The sequence below is a fragment of the Papaver somniferum genome, unplaced genomic scaffold, assembly GCF_003573695.1.
Source record: "Papaver somniferum cultivar HN1 unplaced genomic scaffold, ASM357369v1 unplaced-scaffold_154, whole genome shotgun sequence".
NCBI classification, from domain to species: Eukaryota; Viridiplantae; Streptophyta; class Magnoliopsida; order Ranunculales; family Papaveraceae; genus Papaver; species Papaver somniferum.
Window position 1 is genome coordinate 2,908,221 of NW_020624820.1, and position 13,242 is coordinate 2,921,462.

At 36.6% G+C, this 13,242-nt stretch overlaps 1 protein-coding gene across 1 annotated transcript; it reads left to right on the forward strand.

Moving 5' to 3' along the window:
- The first annotated feature begins 5,649 nt into the window (after positions 1-5,649).
- LOC113336912 lies at positions 5,650-10,968 on the forward strand. The gene is made up of 7 exons (XM_026582616.1): positions 5,650-5,799; positions 5,929-6,507; positions 6,960-7,320; positions 8,331-9,745; positions 9,887-10,000; positions 10,181-10,329; positions 10,747-10,968. The coding sequence occupies exons 2-7, from the start codon at positions 6,067-6,069 to the stop codon at positions 10,799-10,801; spliced, it is 2,535 nt and encodes an 844-aa protein (XP_026438401.1). The 5' UTR covers positions 5,650-5,799; positions 5,929-6,066; the 3' UTR covers positions 10,802-10,968.
- Positions 10,969-13,242: the final 2,274 nt, after the last annotated feature.

The window sequence follows — 13,242 nt, forward strand, 5'->3', positions numbered from 1 at the left end:
TGGGTACAAACCAAATCTAGGTTGGGTGGAAGGCCATCAGAGTGTGACTTATGTAGGACGATAGGCACATCATTACTAATCACATCAACATATCCTAAGTCTTCTACACGTGTCACAACATGCTCACCATGCTCACACAAATCAGAATCATCAACATCATCAGAAGAATTATTCTCATGCATCGGCAAATCAGTGGAAACATCACAACGTGACCCAGGTAGAGAATCAGACACAACAATTATATTTTCATGCATATTAGTGTCAACAGAAGATTCTATATTACCTAAGTCATCTTCATAGGACAGATGCACATGCTCAAAATCAGTATCAACATCATATGTATATGGAATACTAGAAGAAACATCATTCATGAAGGTCGAGGCAGAGAAGCCTAATGTATTTGAACCCAAAGGTTCCATAACATTTTCAGCATAGACATGTTCTTCTAACATATCATCATCATCATCATCATCATCATCATAGTAATATGCATACTTGTCCCTATTAGCAGTTGTGGTGTCATTAGTCAACTCATGTTCCTCTAGATTAGGTTCATATTCAATATCATACACATGAGAAGGACTAGACATGCTATTTCCAAAGTTCAATTCATTACCACCAATATCATGTGACAGTGTCTCAGTTTCCCTAATGGACTCCCAGTGACGGGTTTTCTCTGCAATCTCAGCTAAAAATTTCCATGCATCATCCACAGTTTTATCAAGAAATTCACCATTACACATACACTCAACCATGGCTCGAAATTTAAAGTCTAGTCCCTCATAGAGGATAGCGACAAGTCTCCACTTCTCAAATCCATGGTGTGGACATTCGCTCAACAAATCATTAAAACATTCAAAATAGTCAAAAACAGTTTCCTCATCCAACTGGACAAAACAATTGATATTTTGACGAATAGCGATGGTCCTATGATGTGGAAAAAATCTTTGGAAAAATTAATTAGTGAGTTTTTCCCAAGTGGTGATTGATTGTGGTCTCAAACCGTAAAACCATGTTTTGGCCCTTTCTTTAGAGAAAATGTAAACAAACGCAATTTCAGAGAGTCTTCGGACATATGATCAGGTTGCATAGTCCGACAAATTTGTTCAAACTATCTTACATGAGTATAGGGGTTCTCAGAATCGAACCCTCGAAATATAGGAAGTATTTGTATCATGCTTGCATTTATTTTAAAAGGGGTATTGGTTTGAGGTAATACAATACATGATAATGGAATTTTTATTGTGGGATACATGTATTCATGGAGAGCACTAGGTTGGCCCATATTGAAAAGACACAAAGCCCACTATTTGGTTTTAATGGGTTTGGATTTCTGGGAAAAATATTTGGTTTTAATGGGAGACATTTTTTGGTTTTTTTAAAATTTGGGAGCAAGTTTGGTTTTAATGGGATAAAGAAGAAAAAATTTGGTTGTTAAAATGGGAGCAAGTAAAATTTGGTTTTTGAATGGGAGAAAAGTTTTGGTTTTTGAAATTAGGAGCAAAATTTTGTTTTTTTTTGTTTTTTGTTTTTTTTTTTTTTTAAAAGAAAATAAAATTTGGTTTTTGAATGGGAGCAAGCCCACTGTTGGCTTTGTGTTTGCTTTGGCTCAGCTGGTTTGAAAACGTTTGGTGAAACTGAGTCCAAAATCTCGGCCTAGAATTTGGGTACTCGGCCCACTAACGAGTTAACCTAGCGTGATCGGTTACAAGCTCAGCTGGGTTTAAAAACCCAGAATACAAAATACCAGTCCAAATTAAACAAGCTCACAAAAATTAAATACAAGCCCACAAATTAAACAAACAAGCCCACAGAAATTAATTACAAACCCAACAGAAAATAAAAAGCCCAAAAATTGGCTTTAATATTACAAGCCCACAATTAAAAATTGGAAGCCCACAATTCGGGTTCTCTTAAATGGGTTACCTTTTAAGCACAGCCCAGCTGCTCTGATATTGTTGCAAAAACCCAGTTGGGCTTTGGTTCTTTTCCTTGGTGGCGTCCCAGTAGAGGAAAAACTGGTTCAGATCAGCAGGTCCAACAGCAAATGAAGTGAAGCAGATGCAGATGCAAATGCTATGCAGTGAAATGCAAAAATAGCTAATAAAACTACAAGAAAAACACATCACCAATCCCCGGCAGCGGCGCCAAAAACTTGGTGGACCCGGGAAAGCGTATAAAATTGAGCGAAATGAAAACGGGCCTACAGTAATACCGTACTTGCACGAGCTACAACCGACGACCGTGCACTTGCGGTATTACTGTAGGCCCGTTTTCATTTCGCTCAATTTTATACGCTTTCCCGGGCCCACCAATACTCAGTAAGCGTACCCTAAAAACATAAGTTCATTGACTTGTATATAGGTATGCGTGCCCTTACACATACCTACCCAATAGCGAACTAAGCAGATGCTCACAAACTATTTCACAAATACATTTGGCATTGTTACACTCTTATAAACACGTCAAAGAAAACTTTGTTCACTAAATCACTTTATGTTTGTGAATCATGGTTTAAGTCTTGAGTGTTAATGAATACGAATTATGCTTGTAAGCTCATAGGAATATTTTCCGTGAACTATCATTGTACACGGTTCTAGAACCTTGGACCATAGTGTATAGTCTTCTATAAAATTTCAAGGTGAACTTCTCACATGCTTACATGAATTCCTAACAAGAATTTAATCTAAACTGAGAAAGTGTTGCTTGAATCTCAAGTTATCCTAGCTTGAATTCAAAGCTACCGAGAGCCTTGAAAAATATAAATATAGATGTTCTTGCAACTGGAATTCTCAATCCCTGACATTTCTCTGCCCTAGTTGCTTGCTAGAGTCGTCCTCTATTAATAAGGGTTTCCTACGTGAAACATAATTAGGTCTACGACTTGAAGACTTCACTTAGGTATTAGTGAATCCAGGTTCGACTATCTTAATTTTATCTGATAGTTCATGTATCCTTATCTTGTTCTTGAGGTTTTCGTCAATCTCATAACAAGAATGAGATAGATAGAAATTTTAAAGTTCTCTTCATCCCAGATTTTGTGATTCCTCAAGATAGAAATATAAAACTCTTCCTTATTGATTTGTTTAAATTCTTTTTGAGAGGAGGTTAGTAATTCAGGCGTCTCGGCTAACTGAGTGTAAGTGTTACATATTCGTGAGGTTTAATAGCTTTGTCTATTGCAAACAGATTTCCATGACCTAAATCAAAAAAGAGAAATGAAATAGGATTATTTTAAGTTGTAAATGGACGTCATCTAAGGAAATTAATTGCATAGAGCCTTGCAAGGTTCAAGAGACGATAAGGAGCACGGTTGCAGCTGAATAGCTTATAGGGTTAATTCGGTATCAACTACATTCTAGTAAGAAATCTGATAATAAGCTAGCGTCTGCAGCGGATTAATACATTTTGTTGTTCAAAGCTGGATGAGGTCCCAGGTTTTTTTTTGTAGGTGTAATTTTCCTCGTTAACAAAATTTCTGGTGTCTTGTGTTTTTTGTTTTCCGCATTATATTATTTTATCTTTATAATAGGAATAACACAAGTAGTGCGTTGTCAATCTAGGTAGTTTAAGTCCTTATTAATTGTGATCAATAACGAGACTTGTTCTTGTTGAATTCGTATCTTGAAAGATAAATTACAAGTTTCTCACTTGTCAGAATCCGGATCCTCTTGATTTGGATACGACTAGATTGATCGTGGATATTGATTTGTGAGATCGTCTAAGAACTCTTCTATATAATCAGGTTCACGAACTTGTTAGTATAGACATACTGGTTGTGGAAGAGAACTAAAAAAACTCCACATACATATTATTCAAGGATCTTAAATTTAAATCTACTTGAAATCGTATTAGGTTTTGTCCATGTAGATTGCTCAACGAAAAATTTGGTGGTGTACTTGGTATCCTCTCCTTTTCAAGTACGTTCATTAACCAAGATAGTTTTTGGCTCAACTGTAAAGAACCTACAAGACTTGTTCTTGTGAATTCGTATCTTGAAATATAGATTATATGACTTGATCTTGTTGGAATTTGGTTCGTGTACTTGATTTTGAGACCGTCCAAGGAATTTTTTCATAAGGTTCACGAACCAAAAATTTGGTGGTGTACTTGGTACCCTCTCCTTTTCGGTTACCATATAGATACGAGTCTAAAAAGCATGTTGTCATGGAATCAAATGATCTTTCTACACTTTCTAGAGATGTTTGGTAGGAAAGCTAAAAAATCCTTGATCATAAACTTTAGTTAAAAGACAAGACCATTGCATTTGATGTATCAAATAACGTTAGTTCATCCTCTGGAAAAAAAAATAGTATATATAAGTTAGGCCGAGAAATGTTGTGAAGAAGAGGAGTTGATTGTTGAAAATGAGCTTAACTCAACAATAACACTTCTTATATAACGAGTTAAAGACTTCCTAAGAAAAAATGAGACAAACAAGTCTTTGACAGATCATCTTCAAGGCAACCATTTTCTTTAAATAAAAAAAATTGTCTTAGAAGATGATGATAAAATTCAATAATTCAAATGTCGTGGCTTTGGACATATAGCTAAAGCATATCACAACAAAAGCTTCTACAAGGGTAACGAAGCATATCATTAAACTCTTGATAATATATCCTAAGATAAAAAAAAAAAATGAAAGAACAACAGACTATGATACATTCTTTGTTGAAACATCTTGTGGTCACATAGAAGATGAAGAGTCTGAAAAATTATTTATGAATTTCTAACTGATTTTGAGGAGGTCAGCAACGAAAATCTTATATTGGAAAAGAGAACTTGGCATTTTAAAAAGATGTTTTCTTTTAATAAGTCTCAAGAGTTAAAACATGTAAAGGTCGAACTCAACAATACAATTGTCCTAAAGGAAAGAGAGATTGATATCCTGAAAAGTGAACAACAAGGTCCCTCCGGCAGTTCTAGCAAAATCTTTCTATGCTTTTGCCAAAAGACCTTCGGTAATATGAGTGAAATTCGCCTATTGGGTATAACATAAATTCTTTTCCCCAAAAGAATATGTCCGTCAATGCAAAATAAGTTTTGCCTAAAAAATCTATAGATAACTGTAGTGTTGGAACAAAAGCTATTGCAAAAAATCAAGAAGAACGCGTCCCTAAATTATGTTCCTTTTGTGGAAGAAACTGTCACTTTATCAATTCCTGTTAGGATTCAACCAAAACAAAAAAAATTCAAAAGCCAAACTCTATAATAACACGAAACAAATGGAGACTGAACGAAAATTAAATATACCATTAAAATATGAGTTAAGATATTCGGCTTTTCAACGACCATCATTGTGGACGCTCTAATTGAATTGAAGATATTTTTTGAAAATTAAATTTGAAAAGGCATATATATATTAAAATTTCATGTAAAAAAATAAATCGATTTGCTTTTTATTTATCACCAGATTTTTAGAGCCAAAAGAAAAAAACAAATCATAAGTGAATAAGCTACTCTCATAAAACCAACCTATTATTTTGTAACGGAGCACCAAAAACACGAAATTGTACCCTAACTAAAAATCGCCAACAAGGAAAGGCAAAAGAGGCGACAATATAACCCAAGGTCCTCGTCAACCCTCTTATGTATTTCTTACCCAGGCCACACTAGTCCATCCATATTGTATTTTTCGTTTGAGCGACTCGTTTAAAACCCGAGTCCGATTTTTATTAATCCATCTCGTTTCTTTGTTTCTCTCAGAACTCCCCCTTGCTACTGACATCTCCAAACCTCTCCTTCCGCTCCACCATACGCGAATTTCTTCTCTCTATCTATTCAAACACCCGCCAAAAGGTAAATAATATAAACCCCCGATCGTTGTTTTCAAATTATTTCCCTCTCCTCGTCCCTCTTCTTCTTTCTCCTCTTATTAGGGTTTTCTTTCTCTCTTCTCTTATGGCGTCTAATCCTTCTTCTTTGCAGGTTTTCCCATCGGATTCTTCACTCCCGAGGTTGATTTCCGAGCGGATTTTGTGTTTTAGGGGTTCGATTTCTTGATTTTCAGTGTTGGATTTGTTAATTCATGGTGTAAAGGAGGAGTTTTGCTTGATTTTTGGAGATATGGATCTGGTTGGTGGTGGTGAGGCTGTGGATCCATCGAAGGTAGTAGGATCGGAAGAGAATTTGGTGTCAGTTGTTGGGGAAAAGAGGGTGGTGGCGGATTGCGATGAAACTGAGAATTTCGGTGTGAAAAAGAAGAAAGCGAGAGTTGATTATGGCGGAGATATGAGGAGGGTTGCGGAACTTGTATTGGTTTTGTCTGCTATGGGGAAAATGAGAGGTGGGAGAAATCCTACTGATGTTGAGAAAGAGTTGATGGTTGAAGCCAAGGAAAAATTGGTTGAGATTTGTCAATTCATGTCTCCTCAGGATGTTATACCTAAAGATGCAATCAGGGTTGTTATGGAAGATCTTGGGCTTAATAAGTCTGCAGATCAAAGGCTAGGGTTTCGCCCTCCCAAAATGTCCATTGCTGAGAAATATGTGCTGGCAAAGAAGAAGGTACTACGATTATTACTTTTCAATTTGCTTATTAGCCTGAGATTTTCATGTTACATAGAATATAAATGGATACAGTTTATTCTGTATGTCATTTTGGGTTCTATGGTCTGCTGTGTTATACCTCAACGAGATGTGTAAGACGAATTTTGTGAGTCCATCTCTTGAAAAGCCAATTGTCATACTTCTTGGACATGAACTGGTTGAATATTTTTGTTAGAACAGCCAAGCTGAAGTTGCTATAGTTAAATAGGGTGGAATGTCCAAGTTATACTTGTCTCACTTGGCTGTCCGCTTGTGTTAATTGAAGTCTTTTAGGACATTCTGAAATCATTTGCGACTCCAGAATGTGAATGCTCTGTGGTGTTATCTTCAGTTTTTTGTTTGTTCAGTGATGTTTCTTTTATTATGTCAGTTTCTAATGGTCAGTCATATATGATGCATTATTTGTGTAGATGGAGGAGTCCCAGAAATTAGTGGACCAATCTGGAACATTTTCGTCACCAATGTTGAAAGCAGGATACGGTACTAAGGCCGATATCAATCGCACAATGCATACATTGCATACAGTTCACAAGTCTCCAGCACTTGGAGGCTATCAAGCTGCTACATCAGTTGTTCATGTTCCATCTGTAACTTCACCAGCATCACTTAATCAATTGCATGTCAATGGAGTGCAGTCTGCCTCAGTTTCCAGGGGATCAATTGGCACTTCTTCTGGTCCTGTTTCTTCTTCCTCGCATTTGCATCGAAATGGGCCGCCTATCAGATCAGATGGAAGACCGAATGGATCAATTTATCCATCCCACGTTCAAGGTACTGCCTTTTTTGTTGGTGTTTTTTTTTCCATTTTCAGCAGCCTATACAGTGAGCATGTAGTCATTTGTCTCCTTTATTGCTTAAAAGAAATTTAGCTAGTTCACCTAGTGGTTTTAAATATGTAAATGATGGTTTCAAAAGTGCAAAAGTAATGCCCACATGCATGGTGTGGAACCTACTGGGAGTAGCCTTTTAGGGAATACGTGTTAGATATGAAAAACTGATGGAACTTATATAGTTGATACTAGTTAATTGTCCTAACCAGAGTAATCCGGATATAGTTTCAAGGATTTTATGGATAGCATTCTTTTTTCGTTGTGAATGCTTCAAAGTCCAGTGGACAGGTTGTGTGAGTCCAATGTTATGGGTGCTGAGTTTGGTCATGTTGATATCCACTGGGAAATTGAGTTTAATATATTGAGTATGTATCACAGGCCCATCTGATATATTGTTTTTTCTTGTCCAGATTGACATACGCCCTTAGTTTCTTTTTAGTAAAATGTCCCGTCTTGCCAAATTTAGGTCTCAACTCCCTGTTTGAATGGAATAAGCCAGATCGTAAGCCAAGGAACACCTTCCAATACTACAAGACCATGAAACTGTTCATGAAAACATGATATTACATAATTCTGAACATTTGTTCTACAATTAAAATTGATCAAAAAAACTTGGAGATGTAGTCGAGACATAAAATATGTGAACCGCTGTTATAACATGAATTGTCAATGTCTTTCATGCCGAAGTAATATAATTTTCTCTGTTACTTAGAAGATGCAAATTTTTAGCTTTCTGATTCTTTACTGATCTGTTTTTTATGTGCATCAAACTTAGATGTTAAAAGTTGAAGACTTGTAATATTGCTTCAACAGTTTCAGATATCAGGCTTCATGTTATCTTTTTAGTTTTTAACTGTTTTTGGGTTTTGGTACTCTTCACATCTGGTTTAGACAATACCAGTGTATCTTCTTTAAGTGTTGAGTTTTATTGATTAAAGATCTTCTCTACAGCAAATGCCTCCGGAAATCACGCAACTTTTTCACCACAATCTGTAGCAGTAAATAAAGTGGGTCAGGGAAACAAGGGTCTAGATCATACCCGTAACGCTGATGGAACTACTGAAGTAAGTACATATAAGGTAGCACTTCAAGTTACAAGAGATCAAAACTCAAAACCTTCTGTCCAGACTGTACATGGAAATGTCATTATGCATCAACCTTCTCAGGTCACAAACTATCACCAACCTTCATCAGTCTTCTCCAACCACAGTGACATTGCCAAAAATGTTCAAAAGCTTTTGCATTCAAGGCCTCCCCAGCATCCCAACTGGACCCCTCCCTCGACCGATTACATGAACAAGTCGTTAACTTGTCAAATATGCAAGGTTACAATCATTGATGTAGAGAGCTTACTTGTTTGTGATGCTTGCGAGCATGGAGTCCACTTAAAATGTCTGCAATCATTCAACCAAAAGGGCATCCCTAAGGGTGAGTGGCACTGCCCCAAGTGCTTGATATCAAGCAATGGGAAGCCGTTGCCCCCGAAGTATGGCCGTGTTACAAGAAATAATCCTACGCAGAAGGTTTCCTCTAATACAACTAAGACTCAGGCTCCTCCTGTGAAGGTGGAACGCCAAAATGAAAAGGTTGATCCACAGAAGATAACGGCTAATGGGAATCCTGATGGACAAAATGTTACTCATGTTGGTAGTACTGGTGGCACACATCCTGTCTCAGCCTCTGACTCGCAGGCGTCTAATGCAAGTGAGGATATTGGGACTAAGGTTTCATCATGCACCAAGATGGATGAAGAGCCTCTACCCGAGATGAAGTCAGTGCCAAAAGAAGCCACAGGAGTTTGCAGTCCGGCTAATTCTAACAAACCAAAAGACAGTTCCACTCAACAACATCAAAATAGCGACTCCTCCTCGTGTCAACAAGAGGCATTAACTTTCGAGGTCAAGTCACTTCCAAACGTTCAGTCAGGTGTCTCTTGTCCTGATAAACCATCAAATGCTAGTATTGATGTGTCTAATCAGTCACAAGCCACCTGCAGCTCACAGGATGCTGACATAGCAGAGCAGCCAAGTAAAATGGAAGTTTCTGCAAATCCAGATCACACCGTGAACACATCTGATTTGATAGAGACGTTTAAATGTAATCCACGGTCTGATGTCAGGCAGGATGGTGGAGATGTTGCTCAGATAATATCTCTTGGAAGCTCGGATGTCGGGAATGGAGCTAAAAGTTGCCTTAGATCATCGTTGGATGGAACACTTAGTGTTGAATGGGTTGGTGACATACTACATGTTGTGGATGAGAAGGCATTCTACACTTCTTGCCTAATTAACGGGATAGTTTACAAGCTGCAGGATCATGCTCTTTTTCGTTCAAACAATGATAACTTAAGACCTTCAAAACTTCAGGTAAGACTTTCGATTTGCAGGTAGTCAGACGTCTCCTTTATGTAATCCAGGCTGTTGGTATAGGCTTGTCCAAGTTTTTTTCCGAAGCTTTGGTCAGGTTCCAAACTTTCTTTTTTTCTGAAATTTGTTAGTCTCATGCAGTCTCTATGGGAGGATACTAAAACTGGGTCAAAGTGGGCTGTCGTAAATAGGTGTTACTTGCCTGATGACTTACCAGACGTTGTCGGCCTACCATGTACACCAGAAATTAATGAGGTGGGTGATATTAGTGACGGTGATACATGGGACTTCATTTTGTACATTTATGTGCATAAACTTGCTTATCGATTTGTATTTGTGAATTATTGGTGCTCTTCTTCTGCTCTTTAACTGTTTTTGTCACAGTTATGTAATATGTATCGAAGTTTGTGACAGCTTTTGGTGGCACTCTGGCAGGTATATGAATCTAATCATGGTAGCACCGTGAGGGCAGGCCTAATTCAGGGTCCATGTGAAGTCCTTTCCCCAAACAAGTTTAAGAAAATATCTGAAAGAAGAAGTCATAGTGAAACAGATGATGGGTCACAACCCATTTTCTTATGCAAGTAAGTCTCTTTATCTTCATGTTTACTAGTCAGAACATTAAAGTTTTGTTCTTGAGATTGTTATTTCTGAAAGTAGATGGTGGTTATCAAGTACTGTAGTATGAATTTTAAAATTAAGCTACTTGCCAAACCTGCACCACTGAGATGATGTATCCCAGTTTTATGTAGAATGCCTATTGCCCCTACTTGAATGGCGTCCTAGGTGGAGGTTAGAGGCAAAACATTATGTGATGTTCTCCTCAATTTTAGGTGGTCTACACTAGTCGTTGGGGCTATGCTATTCCCTTATTTTCCATGTTAATTGAAAATTGACTAAAATGGTCTGTAATTGCTTAAAAGCTAAATGTACTAGACAACTTATCTTTACTCCTCATATGCTTAATAGTTTCCATTTCCTTCTTCTAATTTAATTTGCAGATGGTTTTACGATGAATCGAAAGGACTATTCAGAGCTGTCACCGATTTAATATGAGCTATACCTTGTAAATGCAGTTCCAGATCCACGAAGATTTATCTTTATTATTGGCTTGTAAAAACCCTGTTTTCAAGTATTTGTCTTTTAAGATTTTAGTACACAAATTGTCTGGATTACTCACAATTCTCCAAGCTATTTTACTAACCATAGCCCGATTTACCTTACTTGCCTCCTTGAAACCAAGACCACCTAATTCAATTGGTTTGCACAGAAGATCATTGGATTTTATGTAAATACCTTTTGAGTTTGTGTGTTTTCCCCACCAGAAATCACGCTGAATGGCATTGATTCTTGATGTGATTTTTTTTGGCAGAACGAAACATCCCATGCTAAAGATGGTCATACTTTGAAAGAACCGATTTGTTCAAGATAATTTTGCTGGGTTGGGAAAGAATTTTCCCTAGCCAGCTCTTTATTTTTTTGTTCAATTTCTTCATTAATGTTATCAAAAGCTTTTAGTTTTGACGTATCTATGAACAATGGAACACCCAGGTGTTTTTCCTTTATGTTTATTTTCCTTATCTTCATTAGCCTAGAGATTATACCTTGAAGTTTGGTATGCACTTTTTTACCAAAGAACAAACCGAACTTTGTAAAGTTTATTACTTGTACGGAAGATTCACTGAACATGTTTATAGCATCTAAAAGATTTTTGCAACTCTCTAAATCTGTTTTGGTGAACAAAGAATAAGTGCGAGATCAGTTTAATTCCTTTAACTTGTTTTTTTTTTTTTTTTGACTCTTAGTGGATTAACAATCTGGAGAAAACTTCCAACTGAGGATGAAAAGATAAGGGGATAGAGGATCCCCTTGTATGATCCTCTTGATGGCCTGAACTCATCACAAGGACTTGCGTTGAGAAGAACATCAATAGAAGACGTTAAAATGCACTGGAAAACTCCTATTTACCTTGTTGAAAACCTGACATGTGGATTTTCACTCCTATGTTTCCTGTTTTTTTCTTCCTACTACTTTTTTTTTCATGGAGTGAACTATCTTACGAGCAACTATATAATGTTGGAAAAAATTTAGCTCCCGCAGCGCGAGAGCCTTTTTGATCGAGCATGTCTATAACCATCAAATTTAGTACGATGTGACGTCATATAACTATGACTTAACCCCAGTTAGTTTCTCACCGAATGTTTGACTTTTAATTTATACGATATTTGGTTTCCTTTTTTTTTTTTTTTTTTTTTTTTTTTTTCTTTCTGTTGGCTAAATAAGATGAGATAGTACTCTGCGTCTCTGCTTTTATAGTGTTGTCGCCATGATACAAAGGATCTCTATTTTTTGCGGACTTAAATGTATACTCCAGCTTGATGTTGTCGTGACTTGTTAATGGTGAAAATGGTTGTTGTTATTGGTGTCAATGTTTGTGTCAAACTGTCAATGGTGATGATTATAATTTAACTATGAATGATTATGAAATTTGCGATGAAGATGTACAAGATGATGAACGTTGTTCTTGGTTGGTGAGGAAAAGAAAGTCATAGAAATTCAAGTTGATTAGTCCTTAGTAGCCTAGTTTGATATGGAGAGGTACTGATCATGATGAAAATAATTAACAATTTTAGGTTTTTATACAATCCTCACAAAATAGGTCACTAATTATTATTGATAATGAGCCTTGATTGATTAAATTTGTATCCCATTGAAACGGAAAATTCAAAAGAAACCATTTTTCATATAGTAAGCAAGAACATCATCACCAACTATTTGGTTGGTTGCTTTGTTTACGACGAGAATGAAATATATTTGGTGATTCTCACCAAAGCAAATAATATGATACACCAACTATCTTCTGTGAAAGAGATTTCACTTTGACCAATTATTCGGCCGGAGATGATAGGTTTAACTCACCGTTAGGTGACGTCACATCTTCCCATATCAAACGGTCAAGAATCTGCCAATTCAATGCAATTTTTTTTCCTATAATGTTGTTTGAGATTTATCTTGAAGATAGAAAAGCCCACTCTAATACCGAGATTATTTTTCCTTCTACTTTTTTTCGTGGAGTGAACTATCTCATGAGTAACTATATAATGTTGTCTGAGATTTGTCTTGAAGATAGAAAAACCGATTGTACAAACAAAATACCGAGATTATTTTTTGAATATTTTTTAAAATAATAATTTGATTTTTAACTAGAAATCATACAAAGCTTTTGGTTGGTAATCCAGCAACAAGCTGGGCTCCAACTCCCCTTTGAATAGCAATGCCTAATTTATAAAAAAATAAAACTACCCAAACCACTACTAGCATCATTGCTGATAAGACAATTCTTCAGACGCTTGAAGAAATAAATTTTTTATTTTTTTAAATTCCAAATCCGAAATATCTTGTAAATAGGAAAAGAGTTTACAAGAAGCTGGTTGGGAGCCTAGCAACAAGCTGGGCTCCAACTCCCCTTTGAATAGCAATGCCTAATTTATAAAAAA

Excerpts from the sequence above, each read along its gene's own strand:
- LOC113336912 (XM_026582616.1), top strand. The coding sequence starts at position 6,067 with ATGGATCTGGTTGGTGGTGGTGAGGCTGTGGATCCATCGAAGGTAGTA. Across the intron at positions 10,001-10,180 it reads GTACACCAGAAATTAATGAG|GTATATGAATCTAATCATGG; the intron begins GTGGGTGATATT and ends GCACTCTGGCAG. Across the intron at positions 10,330-10,746 it reads CAACCCATTTTCTTATGCAA|ATGGTTTTACGATGAATCGA; the intron begins GTAAGTCTCTTT and ends TTTAATTTGCAG.